The sequence below is a fragment of the Ixodes scapularis genome, unplaced genomic scaffold, assembly GCF_016920785.2.
Source record: "Ixodes scapularis isolate PalLabHiFi unplaced genomic scaffold, ASM1692078v2 PGA_scaffold1__304_contigs__length_218370807, whole genome shotgun sequence".
NCBI classification, from domain to species: Eukaryota; Metazoa; Arthropoda; class Arachnida; order Ixodida; family Ixodidae; genus Ixodes; species Ixodes scapularis.
In genome coordinates this window covers 94,790,584-94,810,519 of record NW_024609846.1, presented here as the reverse complement: position 1 = coordinate 94,810,519, position 19,936 = coordinate 94,790,584, and the positions used below count along the sequence as shown (strand labels likewise).

The following is a 19,936-nucleotide window of genomic DNA, read 5'->3' as shown; positions in this document are numbered from 1 at the left end:
TATTCAGAACTTACATACTCAGGTACAATGGTCAGTATTATGAAATATGTTATAAATCACAAGGATTGAAAAACGTATATACTCAAGTGCATTGGTCAGCGTTATGAAACATGTTTTGAAATACTTGGATTAAAAAAATTTAAAAATCAGAACTCTGAACAAATTGCGTCTTTCTTCTCAGCAGCAAATGGATCAATTTCATCATCATGCGCCCTGGCTGCAGCCGATTAGGGCTTCCGTCACCTTTGGCGTCATCAAAGCTAGCTGGGTGCTTGAGGATAAAATTGTGCGACATACATGGCATGACACATGCACCATTTTTAAAATTAGGCTATCCCGCCCCATGTCTAGGTACCTCATGCGCCTGAACTTTCCCTTTAGTCGTCTAAAGGCACCCTCGATAACTGGGCGTGCTGCGCTAGGACTGTTATTAAATATCAATTGCTGGCAAGTGTATCAACCATCATCCCTACATGGTTTTATTCATAACACTTTTAGAGGACATGCAGTCTCATGGGGAGGGAGGTAGCTATGGGGGCACTGTCATTAAGCATTAGAAGGAAAGTATGTGGTATTCTCACAGCTCTCAAAGTGCTAAAGCCCCCATTAGATGGGGGCTTGAGCATAAGCATGAATGCAGGATCAACATTTCATTGGGTTTTAAAATGGCCCCCAAAATGAACTACTCGTAACTAAATGAAATTATCCTCTGCAATATATGTCGGACCTTGACTCAACGATTGACATAACGAAACAGTTTATAGCGTGAATATTTTCCTACAACACAAGCAGGTCAAAAAGCGACGGAAATCTCGCGTCTTGGCGATCCCAACTATAGGCAATAGAACATCTAACTTGCTGTCTCACACACTAGCTTGTGCGATAGATCTGGAAGCACGAAAAACAAGGCGAGGAACGAGATTGTTTTCGCGTGCATTCTCTAGAAACGTTTTTTTGCAAAACTGTTAATAGCTGATGTGTTTACTTTACTCGTTGCTCGCTAAATTGCTTACATTCATTTCAGCCTTTAATTTCAAATCTTGATAGCTTTGGTTAAGAATTCACAACTAAATGAAAGAAGCATGCTTTTTTGTTTTAGTTTGTGGAAACATTTTAGTTAACTGTCATTCTTATTGCAATGCCTTTCATCAGCAGCCTATTTCTGGCCCAGTTCCATCATGGTGCTGATGATAACGATGTAACAGTAACACTGAGGTGGAATATTATTTTTTAACTACATGCTGACAGCAAGATCCCATGCGCAGCACAGGATGTTTTGTTGAGCAGGAAGGCACATAATGCAAGCATATCCCTGAATTTGCTGTAAGGAAGCTCTCAAAAGTGAGTAGGTCTGCTTCAAGAACATGGCGCACATTTTATTTTTCTGGACTATCCAAGTGCAATACTGCATACATTTTTTGCCAACATCGACAACCGAGGTACTTGGATAGAAACACAAGTGTAATCAACTATTAATATGAAGTACATAGATAAAAATTTGTTCACAACCGTGAGCAAATCACATCTCTTTTCTGAGCAGCGGAGGGCTCAATTTCATCGTTGTGCACCCTTGGCGGCCGACGAGGGTTTTCGTCGTCCTTGTCGTCGTCAAAGCCAGCTGGGTGTTTCAGAATGAAATTGTGTAACATGCATGCCGCACATACCATTTTTGGGATTAGGTCGTCACGACCCATGTCAAGGAACTTCAGGCGCCGGAACTTCCCCTTTAGGCGCCCGAAGGCCCTTTCAATGACTGAGCCTGCTGCGCTCAGTATGTTATTGAATTTTACTTGCTGGGGAGTAAGTTTGCCATCATCTCTATATGGTTTCATAAGGAATATTTTCAGTGGATACGCCGAGTCACCTAGAACATGCTTGTCTTCAGGAAGGCAGACGAGAAAGTCATCGAGGCCAGACATGGCGTACACACGGCCATCGTGCATCCTGCCTGGTTTCCCTACACAGATGTGTGAGAAGCACATGTCTTGATCACAACAGGCTTGCAAGATGACTGAGTGCACGTCATGCCTGTTGTAGAAGGCAGATTGGTCATCTTGTGGTGCTTTAATGTTTATGTGGCACCCATCCACAGCACCTACTACACCTGGAAATCTCCAGCTTGCCCTTAAGGTTATTTCGACTCCATCAATGTCAGTCGGCCAGACAACCTCTCCTTGGGCACAATCCGTCCAAAGACAGATCATCTGCTCCACGACAAAGATTAATGTGCCCTTATTCACACCAAAGCGATCAGCAACACCCCTGTAAGACTCTTGGTTGCCAAGGAGCCAAGGCGTCATCAGCATCTTTGTCTTCAACAGGATCCTGAGGGTGTGTTCGCTCTTTTTCCGTCGCGTAACATCATAGAGGAGCTGTATAAAGGAATACCAACACTTGAACCAAAACAGAGTAAAAATGTTTGCTATTTTATTCCTTCTTCATGACTTGCAGACAAGCCATCACACTGGGGTCTCTCGCAGATAGTGTCATGCAGGCACGTAGAAGATACGAAAGGAGAAATATCGACACTTGAAACAAAACAGAGTACAAATTTTCGCTATTTTATTTCTTTCTCATGACTCTCAGACATGCCATCACACTGGTCTCGGAGATACTTTCATGCTGGTCTGTAGAAGACATGAAAGGAGAGATACCGACACTTGAACCAAAACAGAGTAGAAATTTTTGTTATTTTAGTCCCTTTTCATAATTTGCCGGCATGCCATCACACTGGGGTCGGAGATAGTTAGGTCCCTAGAAGGGACGAAATATTTTGAAGTGGGAGTAAAGTAAAGGATGCACAACTCCAGATAGTGCCTACTGAGGCCTCTTCCCGACTGTTGAGAGTTGCTTTTAGTAAATGTTTGGTGCAATTTACCAAGCGAAGCAGCATCAGTTAAAAATAAAGTCGAAAATTGAAGAGGGGCAGATACAACTCGGTTAAGTATTTATCTTTAAACTTGCCCCAGTACATGCAATACATGTTAGATCATAAGTGTTAAAGCTATACAAAAAATACATACTTCAAATGTTGGCCTGTACATTCGAAAATGCTCCTTGAACTCCAGGTCTGTGTACGGGGGGACAACGTTGCAGACATAATCACGAATGCCTTGGCTTGGTGAATCTGCTGGTTCTGGAACCCGAAGTTGTGGGAGTAATATAGATAGGCATGATTTTAGTAATGGGGGATTGTGTTTTTAATATAATCAGGGCACGTCATAAACGTCAAGTGCTCAGGTCGCCAGAGCACAGCTGATCGACCGCAATTAAACGACAGTACGTCTCATCTTTATTAGCAGTGGTGCGTACTGGCCTCTGTTTACGTGTCATCTGCCTTTCTGTGGCTTCACGACTTTACATCAATATCAACGCTAAACCAACACGAACGCACGATCAGTAGTCTCTTGTGTTCTAAAATTGCCCTAGAAATTTTTAAATGTTTTAAAATTGCCCTACTATGACAATTGACTGTGCAACTGACATCATGAGATAGCTTCCCTCGGCGCGATTACCAAGACGCCGCTAGACAGCAGCCGACAAGCCGACGGTAATCTCACGTCAGAGGGGAAAAGTTTGAAAGAACGGTACACGATAAAAGTCGAGTAATGATCGCTTACCAAAAGCGATTTGCGCGCCTTTTGTAAGTCAGCTGTCTGCGCATAGATAGGCTGTGCGTATGCCTTACCCGAGAAAACGTCATCCAGGCACTCCAAAATAAATCTTCGGCGTCGTTTTTGTAGTGATGACACGACAGAACTTACTCGCGTGCCCCGCGGCAACGCGTCCATACTAGTGCGCATGCTCGGGGTTATCTTTAGTTCAAGAGAAGTAATAATAAAACACTTGGGTTCCGGACTCCGGTGTGGCTGGGCGCTCCTTCCCCGCGAGACATGGTGTCAGAAGTGGGATCCGTCCCGGGGGAGCGACGCAGCGAGTGAGCCGTCGGCGTGGCGCATCCTGCAACGCCCGCGATGGCGGACGAAGACGCTAAGCCTACGCAGTTCTGCGCCGCCGGTATCCAGCCGCCTCCGAAGTTCGACTTTTCGAACCCCGGCGAGTGGAAGGAATGGGTTTTCCTGTTTGACGACTACTGCTACGCTTCTGGGCTCTACCAGGCGCCAGGCAAAGTGCAAGTCAGGACACTGCTGTACGCCATGGGCTCCCGTGAGGCTCGACGACTCCTGGACACGTTGGCCTTGACAAGCGACGACTGGTGCTCTCTTCAAGCGGTGAAGACGGAGCTCACCGACCACTTCATACACCCGGTCAACGAAATCTATGAAAGCGTGCACTTCCACCGTCGCGTCCAGGCTGAAGGCGAGTTAGTAGATGACTTTTACACTGCACTACGTACGCTCGTCAAAAAGTGCAATTACGCCCCTGCGGAAGTTGAAGAACGCCTCGTCCGCGATAGATTCGTCGTCGGTCTTCTGGACTCTAAGCTGGTAGACAAGCTATGTCGCATGCCAAAGCTCACGCTCGAAAACGCGAGACTTCAGGCCCATACTCACGAAGACGCCGTGAAGGCCCGGTCTGAAGTTTTCCAGAAGGAATTAAATCCTGCCATTGTGGTCTCCGAAGCAAAAGTCCGAAAATGTCTTCCGAAGTCACAACGGCGTTGCGACTCGGCGGGGGAAGGCGCGACGAGGACTCCCAAGCCTCGCTCAAGCAACGGACGCTGCAGGTTCTGCGGCAGGTCACCTCACCCCCGCTCAGACTGTCCGGCAAAAGAGGCAAGATGCAGGTGGTGCGAGAAAGTTGGACACTTCGAAGCCGTCTGCGAAAAAAAAAGCCATGGGATCTGTTGAGCTGCACACAGTTGCGGCAGGCGCCCGTACCAGAGCCGAGTTCGCAACCGTGGCCGTCAACGGACACAACGTGAACTTCAAAGTGGACTCTGGAGCGGAGGTGACCGTGGTGTCGAGTTCATTACCGAAAAAGCTTCGTGCACCTGTAGGTGAGCTCACGGGCCCAGGAAACCACCCCCTGAAAGTACTGGGCACGTTCCCCGCAACGCTGCAATGGAGGGACAAGTCGACCATGTAGGACATTTACTTCATGCCTTCATAACACCCCCCTCTTCTCGGCTTCTCAGCAATACAAGCGCTGGGCGTCATTCAGTTTGTCGACAATGTGGCGACACCAGCGGTGCTGCGGAGAAACAGGCTTTTCGACGGTCTAGGGGAGCTAAAGGAGGAGTACGTCATCCGGCTTCGACCTGGTGCCAAGCCCTTCGCTCTAAGCGTGCTGAGGAGGGTCCCGATCCCGCTGCGCGACGTCGTTCATGGTGAGCTCAAGAAGCTAGAGTCTGAACGAGTCATCCGCAAGGTTGACCGCCCCACAGACTGGTGCGCGGGCATGGTCGTCGTTCCGAAGACAGGAGGAGGCTACCGCATCTGCGTAGACCTCACGCGCCTCAACGAAGTCGTACTGAGGGAACGTCACATTTTACCTTCGGTTGAGAACATCCTCCGACGTCTCGGGCAAGCATAGGTTTTCTCGAAGCTGGACGCCACTGCAAGCTTCCACCAAGTGAGGCTTTTTGAAGAAAGTAAAGAGCTGACGACGTTCATAACCCCGATGGGAAGGTTCTGTTTCCGCAGAGTGCCTCTTGGCATCTGTTCAGCGCCAGAGTACTTCGAGCGCTAGATGAGTCGCATTCTAGAGGGACTGGAAGGAGTTGTGAGCATGATCGACGACATTTTCGTCTTCGGCGCATCAAAAGGCGAGCACGATCGTCAGCTCCAGCAAGTGCTGCAAAGGCTCGACAAGGCAGGCGTCAAGCTGAAGAAGAAGTGCAGTTTCGCTTCCTCAGAAGTCAAGTTTCTCGGCGTGTTGGTCAGCGCGAGAGGAATCAGCCCGGAGCCCGAAAAGATCGAGGCCCTGCAGAAGTTGCCGATACCCTCGGACGTTAGCGGGGTACGAAGACTGCTAGGAATGGCGAACCATGTGGGGCGCTTCATCCCACACCTCTCGGACGTTACGGCGCCGATCAGAGAACTGCTGCAACAGCGCAACTCGTGGTACTGGGGACCAAGCCAGCAAGCTGCCTTTGTGAAGCTAAAGAGCATGCTTAGCTCTCATATCTGCTTGGCCAAGTACGACCCGTCCTACCCAACAGTAGTTTCAGCTGATGCGAGCTCATACGGACTCGGGGCCGTCATGCTTCAAGATCAGCCCTCTGGCGAGAGACGAGCAGGGGCCTATGTATCAAGGGCTCTCACGACCACCGAAACTCGCTACAGCCAGACCGAAAAAGAAGCCCTGGCCGTAACGTGGGTGGTCGAGCGTCTCGATCAGTTTTTGAGAGGCATTGACTTCCAAGTCGAAACGGATCACCGCCCCCTCGTCACGCTCTTGGGATCTGCAGAGTTGGATCTGATGCCACCTCGAATTCAGCAACTACGCATCCGCCTCATGCGCTACCAGTTCACCGTTCTTTATGTCCCCGGCAAACTTTTAGCTACGGCGGACACCCTGTCAAGGGCCCCGGTACAGGAACTCGATCAGCACTGCGAACGTCAGGTGGACTCCATAGAACTCTTTGCCGGCGAAGTGGTTTCAGCAGCCGCTGATTTCGTGTCATCCCGCCTGGAAGCCCTATGAAAGCACCAAGCGGAGGACGGTATCTGCTCGGGCTTGCAACGCTTCTGTGAAAAGGGATGGCCAGAACATGTGTCCAGAGTTCCTGTTCATCTAAGAGAGTACTGGAAGGAACGTGGGAACATCATCGTGTGCAAAGGCTTATTACTCAAAGACCGCCGCATCTTCATTCCGCGCTCGCTGAGACACGAGATACTGCAGCTGATACATGAAGGCCATCAGGGCATCGGACGCTGCAAGGCAAGAGGGACGCAGTTTGGTGGCCTACTCTAAACAGCGAAATAGAGCAAATCGTGACAGCCTGCGAGCGGTGCGCCCAGACAACAGTACAGCGCTCCAAGCCACTCATCAGCGCACCGACCCCCAGTCGTCCGTGGCAGAGAGTCGGAGCGGATCTATTCGAGCTCGAGGGGAGACACGTGCTCGTCGTGGACTATTACTCCCGCTTCCCAGAGGTCATCAGCTTGACGTCGACGACGTCAACGTCCGTCGTCGCAGCAGTCAAGAGCACATTCGCCCGGTTTGGGATCCCCGACGTGCTGGTATCGGACACCGGGCCGCAGTTCTCTTCGAGACAGTTCGCCGAGTTCGCCCAGAGCTACGGTTTCCAGCATGTCACGAGCAGCCCACGCTACCCACGGGCGAATGGGGAAGCGGAGCGTATGGTGCGGACCATGGAAGAGCTGTTCTACAAGTCAAGGGACCCGCACATGGCCCTCCTGGTGTATCGAAACACCCCTGGAGTGACCGGTTACAGCCCGTCTCAACTGCTAATGGGCCGACGGTTGCAGACAAAGGTACCGAAGATGCCAGAGACGTTGCAGCCGGGTTGGCCATCACGTTGAAACTTCAAAAGGAAAGACGGGGAGGCCCGAAGACGCCAACGAAAGGACTTCAATCGCCGTCACGCCGCTCGCGAACTTCGCCCGCTGTCCGTAGGCATACAGGGGTAAATTACTTTCAAAATGTAATTTAATTACAATTACAATTACTTAGCTCCAAAAGTAGTTTAACTACAATTACAATTACTACTACGCAAAAGTAGTTCATTGCAATTACAAATTACTTTTTAAAAGTAATGCAATTACTTTACAATTACTTATTTCTGAGAGTTACCCCCCACATTGGGCCATATAACTGTAAACGAGTTATATGGCCGCTGTATAAATGTCACGCATTGTACTTTCCTTTTATGAAATTTGTTAAATGGATTATAGAACTAGTAATGAACTCCTGCGTTCATATATTCTCAAAACATAAAAAATGGCGACAAAATTCCCAGGTGCGAGGTGAATCTCCTTAGAGCTTATGCAAATGGTATCCAAGTCAAACCAAGAAAAAATAAACTTAAAAATAATACAAGGAAACAAATATGCGACAGTACTGGTATCATAAAACTCACGTAAAAATGGCTAATAAGAGAAACTTGTAAACGACGTCAAACATTTAAAGGATACGACAACTTATGAAAACATTGCAGCCACGATGATTCGCTGCCTCTCCCTGTCTCTGGACTTGTAACATGCCGGATGTGGGTAACCGTAGCACACGAACTGTGGTCGCTTCCACAAAACTAGTGTCACAATAGCAGCAACTCTATTGCCAGGGATTCTGGGTTAATTCAGTGCACGGTAACACCCAAAAAGCTCCTGAGGTAAATAATAAATTTAGGATCGTCATGTAGCTAATCATTAGGATAGCAATGATTGTATCGATGTTGTGCGTCTCATAAAGAAGACCGATTTGAATTTAGCATGGCAAGAACAACCTCGAAAAATTCATGATACACTGCAAACGACTTTATTTTCGCGAATTTCGCGAATCGCCTACAATTCGCGAAAACAAATGTAAACACATTGGAATCTATATCGCGACCGCACCGCGTCGCGAAAATTAGAATCCGCGAATTCTTCCAAAACTGCGGCCTCTTGGACGCCTCGATTTCACGATTTACCTGAGCGTGTTTCAGCTGGAAGATATAGACGAGCTATTATTATTATTTTTTTATAACTGTAAGTATTATTCGAAGTAAATAGAAAGTTGCCTACCTGCAAGTGTTTCCGCAAATTGGAGGTCGCCTTTCGGTTTATTGAATTTGTTTTCAGAAACGGTCCGGAGAGTTTGCTCCTCACGATTATAGTTTTTTTACATTGGTGCTAATCTGTTTAAAGAATTTTTCGCAACAAGGCCCCGGCAGCCTTTCCTTTTCCATTGTAGATAAGACTGTTGCAGCTTTTCAATGCAAAGCGGCACTGCGCGCCTCGGGGCGGTTCCACAGGCCAAGACGAGAGGACAACGCGTGGAGGGTCACGATAGAGGTGTAAAAACAAAGTGCAAGCCAAGCCCTCTATAAAAAAAGAAGCCTTCAACGAACAACAAATGCAAAAACAAGCTCCCCACAGCTAAAGCCGCGATTTGTAAGTTTTGGAATCTCGTCCAATCAGGCTGACAAACGGTTGAAAGGGTTAGGTAGAGCGAACACTAAATAATGAAGATTTATACAAAAAGGTAGACGAGGATTGGGAGAAGGAAGAGCAGTGTAGCAAGAACAGTTCGAAGTAAGGCAGGGTGAGTCGTGTTAATGAGACCTGCTGCTTCTTTGCTTCTTCGCCTCAATGTTAGAGTAGCACGACTTACTGTTAGTGGTATCAACATACGAGATAGAAGAGAAGGACGTAAAAAACTCATAAAGAAAAGAGAAGAATTTCATGAACAAAAAAGTCCCCAAACTTGACTGAAATATGTAAGCGAATATGCTAGCGGCGAAGACGCGTAAGGAGAACCTCGAACCTCCCCGCCTCGACCGGATGATGTGATCGGAGCCAACCAGCTCGACTTCGACCTCCGATGCCCCCGTGTGAGAATGAGAAATAAGAAAGACCCCTAAAAGCAGGAGCAACAGGAAGCAAACGAGACGAAGAGTCAAATTCAACTACGACAGGAACGAAAACGGACACGAATGTAGCCCTCATTTATCAAATTATTTTTCAAATTCTTCATTAAATCGTTTTACAGTCTACAAAATCCTTCATTCCGTTCTATCCCAGCCTTTCTTTCCCATCCCTCTTTTCCATTTTTTTTAGCAGGTTGGGAGACGCTCTCTCCCCTGTCGCTTTGGCTGCGCTGTCGTCTCCGTGGCCAGAGGGGAAAAGCGCCGCCGCCACAAAATCTTGCAAAAGTAATTGTAATTGTGCCTGAAATTTAGCAATTACTGACGCTAGAAAGTAATTAAATTACAATTACAATTCCTTTTAGCCAAAAGTAATTATTACAATTACAAATTACCAGGAAAAGTAATTAAATTACAGTAATTTAATTACTGTAATTGAATTACTACCCAAGTATGTCCGTAGGAGAGGACGTGTGGCTACAAGACATGCAGTGCCGAGCAACAGTCCTCAGTCCAGCGAAGCGGCCGCGCTCCTACGTGGTCGAGACCGGGACAGGAGTCCTGCAACGCAACCGCCGGCACCTGGTACCATTCGATGCGTCTCCGGCGAGCTTCGACGCTCCGGATCCCGGCGGTTCGACCCATGAGACTACGGCTCCAGCCAGTCCGGCGATCTCAACGGCAAAAGCAAGTCCGGGTGCAGGGAGCCAACAGCAGCCGACCGCAGTTGAGCCTGCACCAACAGCAGCCCCGACGAACTTGACGAACTCCCCTTCAACATCAACGTCGACGGACGATAAGCCGATAAGAGTGACTCGGTCGGGCCGCCAAGTTAGGCGACCCGTACGTTTGGACTTGTAAAACTTTGAAGGGGGATGTAGTGATGACACGACAGTTCTCACTCGCGTGCCCCGCGGCAACTCGTCCATGCTAGTGCGCATGCTCGGGGTTATCTTTAGTTCGAGAGAAGTAATAATAAAACACTTGGGTTCCGGACTCCGGTGTGGCTGGTCGCTCCTTCCCCGCGAGACAGTTTTCATCGACGTCGGTCCTCCAGAAATTGACCAAACTCGTCGCGATCATTTCACAGTGTGGCGGACGACAACAGCAAGCGCCGGAAATACGCAGGAACAGGAAAGGTGCGGGGCGCTCCCTGGCGGCTGCTGCGGCCGTTTAGTAGTCACACTCCGAGTACGAAACTCGGAGCGTCGGAGTAGGAGCAAAGGAGTGTCGACTTAACGCGCCCACTGGCTACTAAAGCCTATTTTTTCTCTCTAGACCTTTTTCAGCAATAGTCTCGTTTTTGGCGCTCTATGGCCTTAGTGGCTTTTGCGCCATAAACACCAAAGCAGCCAACGTTAAAGGGCAACTCCGCTTCATTTTTGGTTTTGAAAAAACAATGCAGTCCTCTTCAGTATCGTCTAGGAAGACCACATGTCAAATATTACGACGCAGCTCTGTCTAAATGTTTCTTAAACGGTCCGGCAAACTTTCCAACTCGCCAAGTTGCCGAAATCGGCTGACTTGAGCGGGCGAATTCAGGCGCAGCCAACAGCGCAGTCAAGGCTACGGCATGGGCGGAGCAAACATTGGGCTAAACGCCATCTACATGGCCCCCTTTTGCTTGTTTTTACTTCTCCGATCGAGCGTAGCGCGTGACGTCAGCAACGTTGCCTCTCGGCGCTCAGCGGTGTCCACGTGATTGACGTACGCGCCTGCGCAGTGCGCTTCTTGGGAGCAGACCAACCGCCCGCCGTGATCCCGCCGTTACCGCCGTCTTCCGCGTCACAACCACCGTCGTCGTCTCACCGTTTGTGATTATTTCCTCTCGGAGTTTCGTCCACACTATGGACACCACGTGCGCAGAGTCCCAGACTTATGCCGCAGTTGTGCAGACGTCGTCTAATGCCGTAGACACCAAAACGTGGCGAACAGTGCGGTGCAGACGACACTCGCGCCTGCCGCACGCCCGCCCGCCCCCATTCCGCCCGTCGTTGGGCCGAGGATCACGTGACCTCTCGCATCACGTGATGGCCATGTACTTGGAGGCCCGAGGCCAATGTTGCCGGACGGAGCCGAAGTTTCGGTTTCGATTTCCGCTCGTGTTTAAAATTAATTAGATTTAAAAATATATATCCCATTTTTCGCGAAGCAAAAGACGTAGTGTCTTTTACTAGGGCTTTTTAATTTGAAATCACTCATTATACCGAAATCTTCGGAATTGAGTGGAGTTGCCCTTTGAAGACCCCAGGCTAGCGGTTGTACTGCACTGGCTAAATTGCTCATCTACAGCTGGGAGACTCGTAGCCCATTGAGGCAGACCAAGTTCTAGGCTGTATAAACATACACACTACCCAATCTTTTTTTTGTGGCACTGCCTTGCATGTATTTTCTCTATTGTTTGGTTATTTACTATTCTTCAGATACAAACGGCAAGCCTGATCAAAACAAACCAACTTTTCAACAAGCTGAAGCAGCCTCCTGTTTTCTTTTGTCCATAGCACGATGTTACCATGCAAGGTGTACATCTTGAATTCAACAAAATAAATTCTCTGCCTGGCAAAAAGTAAAAGAGTTACCTTTGGTACTTCAACTTCAGGTACTTCGCACAGGTACCAACGTTCTTGCTCACTTGTTCAACTTCTTGGTAGCTCCGCTGAATAGATAAATGACGGCTATACCACCCTCTATAATGGGCGGGAGCTTGTGCCATCTACCCTAAAATCTAAAAAACTGTGCCCCATATGTGCACACAAATCTGAAACTAGTGCCTTGTCATTATATTCTTTATCTAATAAAAGTAACTTACAAATCCAGTGTTTCAATATATTCATTGCGTAGTGTTATACTATTATTGCGCACTGTATGTTAGTACTTTAGTGCGAACCAATGTTACTAGAACACTTAGTTGGGAAACTTGCTCTCCAAACATGGACCACTCCCCCGCTCCAAAAACCCGCAGACCTGTAGGATTATGAAACCTGTGGGTCCCACAGAAATTGTGTGGGTGTATGGGTCCCCGCATAGTGCCTGCAGGTCTGTGGGTCCCTATGGGTCCCCACATAGTTTCTGCGGGTGCGGGTTCCTATGGGTCCCCGCATGGTTTCTGTGGGTCCCTACAGGTCTCCGCATAGCCTGTGGGGCCCGCAGACCTACAGGACTGTGGAGACCATGTGGGTGACCCACACGGTTTCATAATCCTACGCTCTGTGGGCGATCTGTGTGGGGCCTGCGGGAAATGGATGCTTGACTGCCATATTTGATTGAGCCATTGCCACGAACCGGCTGGTCTTGTTTTTATTTAGTCCTTAGTCAGACGCTTGTCCCGGCGTCTGAGATCGTTTATTTTTTCACCGAGTACCCTGTTCACCCTGGTGGTGGTGGCTTGAACTGCAATCACCTCTGGGTGCATCGCTTGCCCGTGAAGTTTTTTGATGAGGCACTCTGAAAAACATGTGACAAGATATTCAAAGGAACAGAAAGGCTTAAACATTCAATGTCCAGCTCGTTTAATCCTGATCTCAACCCGAAAACCCGCTTGGTCACAGCAGGCCAAACTACAAAGAGGTCGTTTGAGCTGCTATAAAGTATGCAAATTAGGAGCAATTCTGTATCCATTGCTGATTATAAGCTTTTGTAATTAGCTAAAGACACAAATATGGAAATTAGCATTAATGACCAGGCGAGCTGGTGGGTGATCATGGTTAAAGTTAACCCGAGACAATTGGGAAACAAAAAGGGACAAACACAACGAAGTCTCAAAACAGCTACAGCTGTGTTTTGCTATCGGTGGCCGAGTGGGCTAGTGCACACCAGCTCGGAGAACGTGAAGCGAAAGCTAGAGCTGCAGAACCCACAGATCCTGGGTTCAATCACCATCCCTAACCGTTTTGATCTGGATGAGCATCGTACCAGCATGCGGACGTGCATCACAACTGTCTGGTGCACGTTAAAGGCCCAGGCTAGTGGTTGTACTGCACTGGCCAAATTTCTTATCTACAGCTGGGAGACAAGCTGCCTGCTGAGGCAAACTAAGTTCTAGGCTGTATAAACATACACAAACCTTTTCTTTTTTTTCCCCCCCTTGTGTTGAAGTTACATTAACCACAAGTATTGACCTGATCGTGGCATTGCATGTGCACTGATCTGCTGTTCCCAACTGGCCGAAATGTATGGGAAGACGCTGGACTTTTTTCATCTAGACTATTTTATAATCTTTATTCCAGAGCAAGCCAAAAAAAAAAAAATTAAATGCTGGTGCTGAGCTCAGCAAAGAGTAACTCAGAGTCATTAACAAGGTTAAAAATTAAGCGCCGTTCACACTTGCGAGCGAGTAAGACAGAGAGAGATCAGACCGGTTTTTAAGCCTTTTGCCACTTCTTAGGACCGGATGCGGTGCAGCGCAGAGCTGGTTCTAAGAGATTGCAAGACGTTTAAAAACCGGTCGGGTCTCTCTCGGTCTCACTCGGTCGCAAGAGTGTGAATGGGCCTACGAGTCACTGGCACAAAATGGCACATACACATTAAGCTATGGCACTGAACTATTCACCACTGTGACATGCAGGAAAGAGCTGCTGCCATTTCTACAAATCACGTCACTACAATATAATCCAACTACTCAGACGAGGCATTAATTAGGAAAAAAAATTACAGGATTACTGTTTAGATTAAAATTGTGTCAGGTGATTTGCCCTCACCTCTTAAGAATGCCACCTTCTTGGGCGTTAAAGGTGGCCTCGACTCTTTCTCCTTGTTCGCATTTGATGGCACTCCCGTCACGGTCCTTGTCAGCAGCACGTCCGAGCCCCACACGGACGTGGCCAGGTTCTTGATGGCCAGACTTGACCCAATCTTTGCATCCATGGCGTTGTCCCATGCTTTTCTCTGGAGTTTAACTCCCACATCAGTGAAGTTCATCTGTAAAACATTAAGAGGTGGCAAAACAAAGGTGCCTGGTGAAAACCAAAGAGCTGCTCTCCATGCAATGCTGATTTATGCGAAGTGGTTACTGTATTTATGATACCCTAGTGGAATGTCAGAGCAAACTGGAGCACTTTACAGTCAAAGGAATCTATAAATATACATAATAACAAAAACAATCACTGCAGCTGTGAGCACCAAACTATTTTTTCTTTCTTTTACAAAGAAGACATGTAAGAAAGAACAAGCAGTGAAATCCTATTTAGTACTTGGTACATATCAAACCTGAGGCAGCTATCCTGACTGGTCAGAAAACGGTTTAGTGTGCTAAAAGGAATGTAAAAACATTTTTAGAAAGTGGTTCTGCAAACATACTTATTTTGTTCTTTGGCATTAGAGGACAACATACCATATTTCCTTGCCCTATTAACACCCTAATTTTCCTGAAAATTGTGTCAATTTTTGAAGGGGTGTGACAAATATGGGGAGGGGGGGGACTTTCTCAAATAAAAGCAGAAATGATGGTGTGTCAAACCACTGCATTGGAAATGCGACCGAGCTTCTAGATTGCAAGTGCGGCAGAGGATTTCCTGAGAACTGCTGCGACCACGGGCACGTTCAGAGGTCGTGTTTTTCTGTTTCAGATGGTTTCGATGGTGCAAACGATGTAATTTGAGCACTACCGAAAAGCACACAGAACGTAAAAGTCCAGAGCATGCTGCAGTCACACTCGTCGGCTCCCCCAAACATGCGATCCAAGCATGCGGCCTTTCTCCATTTCTTTTGGCAGCGAGTGAGCCAATGAACCCTGCAGGCTCGGCGGCTGCCTTCACCTGGCGGGCTCACGCACCCGTCGGCATGTCGCATGTATTGTTCTTGGCTATTTCGCCATCGCTTACTGGTGCTTTTTGTGATGCTTTTCAGTTATTTTAGGTATTTTAAAGGTAAATGACGGTCACATATTGCCCATGGTTTCATAACCTATTTCCTGTGGTAGGAAGGTTGCCAAAGTGATAATTTGTCGCTGCCTATTTAAACTAAACGCAATCAGAACTGCGCCGACGGCAGACCATGTGACCCTCGCCACCGGAGCATGAAATGCTGGACGGTGGCACGATCATTCCTAGGTAGCACAAGTTGCCCCCTAATACTGAAGCACTGGATATTCATAGAATTCCTCTAGTGCTTTGCATCATACTGCCTCTGGGCAAAAGGCAAAAAAGAGCAAGACCATTTATGGCCCCAACATCAATGATACAAATATGGGAGGCCATTGTTGATGCCGCCACCGATGTGCATCATTTCGCGTGCATTGCTTGCACTGTGTCCCTGCACAACAGCTACCAACAGACACTGGATCCATTTCACTCGTTTGTTGATTTCCTTAACTAATCTCCTTTCCTAATCTGGACATGAGGACACCGGATATAGTGTGGTTGCCTGCTGGCCAGGTTGTTTGGAGCTTGGACAGAAAAAGTATGAGAAAGATGCCTGTGCTTGCCCAAAAACCGCCACCCGAACGCATTGCACCCGCCGTATCGTGACCACACCAATGCTGTTGCTGGGTGTTTGGCAAAAAAGTTGCTGAACACTGACCACATGAATTCACCTTAAGTAACAAAGCAACAGAGGGCAGACTAAAAACAAAAAGGAAGCTCCCTTGATACTCCAAAGACGCACAAGTTTCGCTTGCACGCGCCTAACAAATGTAGAAAGAATTGCAGAAGTCAAATAGTATCATTAATGAAAAATGTGAGGCTTAAAAGGATACTGAACCAAAATTTGGATATTGCAAAATGAGGTTGCAGAAGCATTGAACGGGACACTACGAACTCTAGAACATAACTCATACATCTATACCTCAAACAGATGGCCATACTTTTGGAAAAGAAGGGTGCGATCAAGCGCGGTCTTTGACGTAATTGTCCTTCGAGAATTTGGGAATGAGGGGAAGCGCCTTGGCTTCTCTTCTCCTCGTTTCGGTTCACCAGCTTGACGGGACGTAGCGAGAAGGAGAAGGAATGAGAATCGTGACGTGCCTTGTCTCGTCAGGCTCGTCGGCCATGTTCAATCGTGCACGTCTTTCCCAAAAATATGGCGATCCGTTAGAGATATCGCTGTATGATGTTTTCGGGTTTTGCAGCGTTCAGCCTTGTCTTGTGAGCTCGAAATTTCGGTTCAGTATGCCTTTAAACCATTTACCCTTTAATGTCCAATGAATTTGCACAGAATGCTATGGGAACAGGTCTAGATTACCTACAAAGTTTAATTCGCTTCTGAATGTTTTCTACAACATTATGACTTTCATGCACTGGGTTGTGCCAATGCTGGTGTCTTGCTGCAAAACCAAGGAATAATTTGTCATGATGGTGCCTTTTTTTTTTTTAAATAATGAGTTTTATGCAGTGGAACTGCAGAGGTCTTTTTAGTAATTTAGATGATGTGAAGCTCTTGTTGCAGAGGCATGAACCCTCTGCATTTTGCCTGCAAGAGACTTACCTCAAACCACCCAACAGCAACTTTCTTAGATCATATCAAGTCTACAGGAAGGACCGCGTGACTACCTCTAGCGCTGCCGGTGGGGTTGCTATTGTCGTAGACAATGGCACTCCTGCCTATGAGGTCCCCCTAAACACGCCTCTGGAGGCCGTTGCGGTGAGGTTGCTACAGCAACGCCTTATTACAATTTGCTCCATTTACATCCCCCCTTCATTTGCCCTGGAACTCGCCTAACTTGAAACTTTAGTCGATCAGCTCCCTGAACCTTTTATTTTAATGGGCGACTTTAATGCACACAACCCCCTCTGGGGCAGTGTCCGAACTGACACTCGAGGTGCTGTTGTGGCGCGGTTTTTATCTCTCAGAGAAGTATGTGTATTAAATACAGGCGAGCCAACATATTTCAGTTCTGCTAATCACTCCTTTTCTTCCATTGACCTCACTATTTGTTCCGCTGCCTTGTCGCTCCCCCTGTTGGAAGATCTCTTTAGCAGATTGGAACCTTTTTCAGTCAAATATCCCTTCTTCCCTGGATCTTTCGCAAGCGGCCTCCGAGGACGAAAAAAATGCTCTCATAACAACAGCAATTGTTGAGGCAGCCCGTCTGTCCATCCCACAGACATCCGGCAAGCTGCCGAGACGTCCTAAACTGTGGTGGGATAATGAGTGTAAAGAATTCCGAAACCGCCAAAACTGTCCTTGGGCAAAATTTAGGAGGTATCCCACTTCCATAAACCTCCTGGCATTTAAGCAATTACGTGCAAAAGTCCGCTATATTAGGAAACGAGCGAAAAGGAGATCCTTTTGCTCATATGCATCTTCTATTAATAGTTTCACGCCAGCGAAGATTGTCTGGGACAGAGTAGGTAGAATGGATGGTGACTACCATCCTTTCTCAATCCCCTTGCTGTTAGACGAGAAGGGAGAAGCATTTTCATCATTATATGAACAAGCCAACGCACTGGGTAGACACTTTGCACAAGTCTCTAGTTCTGAAAACTACACTGCAGAGTTTCTGCAGTTTAAGTCCAAGTGGGAGAGAATCCAAATTCGTAGGTCAGAAGGTTGCACTGAAAAATATAATTGTCCTTTCTCCCTCGTCGAGCTTCGTCGAGCCCTTGTTGCTGCAAAGCCTACATCCCCTGGGCTTGATGCAATTTATCCTAGCATGCTTTATCATCTCCCTGAAACATTTCTAGTCATTCTCCTCCAGTTTTTTAACATCATCTGGGCGAAAGGAAAGTTTCCTAGCACCTGGAAACAGGCTATTGTCATCCCCATCTTAAAACAATGAAAGGACAGAAGTAAAGCCACGAGTTACAGGCCAATCGCCTTTACTAGCTGTTTGGGGAAAACTTTTGAGCGGCTAGTTAACAACAGGCTAATCTACATACTTGGAGAAAAGAACCTACTAAGCAATTTCCAGTGTGGTTTCCGCACTTCCAGGTCTACTGTTGACCACCTTGTACGTCTTGAGACGACGGTCCGCGAGGCTTTCATAAATAGGCAATTTTGTCTGTCTGTATTTTTCGACTTTGAAAAAGCTTACGACACCGCCTGGCGGTACGGCATACTCCAGGACCCTATGCCGATGAACATAAAAGGGAGAATGTTCAACTGCATTGCTGACTTTCTGCAGGATCGTAGCTTTCAGTTACGCCTGGGAGCTACAATCTCCGACCCTTTCCCCCAGGAGAATGGCGTGCCGCAGGGCTGTGTCTTAAGCGTCACTTTGTTTATTATAAAGATAAATTCTCTATCTCAAGTAATTCCGCCCACAATCACTCATTCTGTTTACGTCGACGATGTCCAGATTTGTTTTTCTTCATGTAACTTAGCCATCTGTGAGCGACAAGTTCGGGGGGATCGGTGGCCGAGTGGGCTGAGGCGCACACCCAGCTCGACGCGCGTGGAGCGAAAGCTCGCGCTGCAGAACCCAGGGATCCTGGGTTCGAGCCCCACCCTGCCCGTTTCGATCTGGATGAGCATCGTACCGGCGTGCGGTCGTGTATCACTACTGCGTGGTGCACGTTAAAGACCCCAGGCTAGCTGTTGTACTGCACTGGCTAAATTGCTCATCTACGGTGTAAACCAGTGTCGCCCCTACTGGCAGACCAACCTTACGCTGTATAAATCACTAAACGTCCAATATGACTTGTTGACTTTGAGCGACAAGTTCAACTTACGGTAAACAGGATGAGTAAGTGGGCTGACCAGAATAACTTCCGGTTTTCTGCCGAGAAGACTGTGGCTGTTTGTTTGTCTCGAAAACGAGGAATGTCTCCGGAGCCATCATTATATATTAAAGGTACACTCATTCCGGTTAAATGGGAGCATAAGTTTTTAGGCCTAATATTAGATAGTAAATTAACTTTTGGCTCACATATAAAGGAACTAAGGTTAAAATGTCAGCGAAAGTCGAATCTTCTTAAGGTCCTTGCACACCGTTCTTGGGGTTCCGACCGTGTCTGCCTTTTGCGAATCTACAGGGCCTGTGTTCGCTCAGTTTTGGATTATGGAAGTATTGTTTATGGTTCTGCCAAACCCTCTACACTTTAAATGTTAGACCCAATCCATCACCAGGGAATCAGACTGGCAACCGGAGCCTTTCGAACGTCCCCCGTGCCCAGCTTGTATGCCGAGTCAAATGAGTGGTCGCTTGACAAACAGATTTTATCTTAGCACGCAGTACTATTTAAGACTCCGTACTCTTTTACAGCACCCAAATTTTTCTTTGATTGAAAGCATAAAACATGAGCAGGCCTTTCAAAACAAGCCATCCGTAACGCGTCCCTTTGCACTTCGTGTGAAGGCTGCTGCAGCGACTTATAGTTTTGACCCAGACGACACACATTTGTCCAAAGGATGCCCAAAGGACGTCACCTTCAGGATGAGAAGGGTGTCCCTGGGAGCTCCCGCAAATTTCCCAAAAGCATCCCAAATGAGACTCTAATGAATGGGACTAGAAGCTCCCATAGACATCCTGCCGACATCCCGCAGGTCCTTTTTGGGATGGCAGTA

General features: G+C 47.5%; 2 protein-coding genes across 2 annotated transcripts; both read right to left on the bottom strand.

The window, feature by feature from the left end:
- Window positions 1-1,502: 1,502 nt before the first annotated feature.
- Window positions 1,503-3,791, bottom strand: LOC120847354 (putative nuclease HARBI1). The gene is made up of 2 exons (XM_040219066.1): window positions 3,765-3,791; window positions 1,503-2,372 (listed from the first exon to the last, which is right to left on the bottom strand). The coding sequence occupies exons 1-2, from the start codon at window positions 3,789-3,791 to the stop codon at window positions 1,503-1,505; spliced, it is 897 nt and encodes a 298-aa protein (XP_040075000.1).
- An 8,832-nt stretch (window positions 3,792-12,623) lies between these two features.
- LOC120847352 (BEN domain-containing protein 5-like) lies at window positions 12,624-14,408 on the bottom strand. Its single transcript, XM_040219065.3, has 2 exons — window positions 14,194-14,408; window positions 12,624-12,940 (listed from the first exon to the last, which is right to left on the bottom strand). The coding sequence occupies exons 1-2, from the start codon at window positions 14,357-14,359 to the stop codon at window positions 12,798-12,800; spliced, it is 309 nt and encodes a 102-aa protein (XP_040074999.1). The 5' UTR covers window positions 14,360-14,408; the 3' UTR covers window positions 12,624-12,797.
- Between the last annotated feature and the right edge of the window lie 5,528 nt (window positions 14,409-19,936).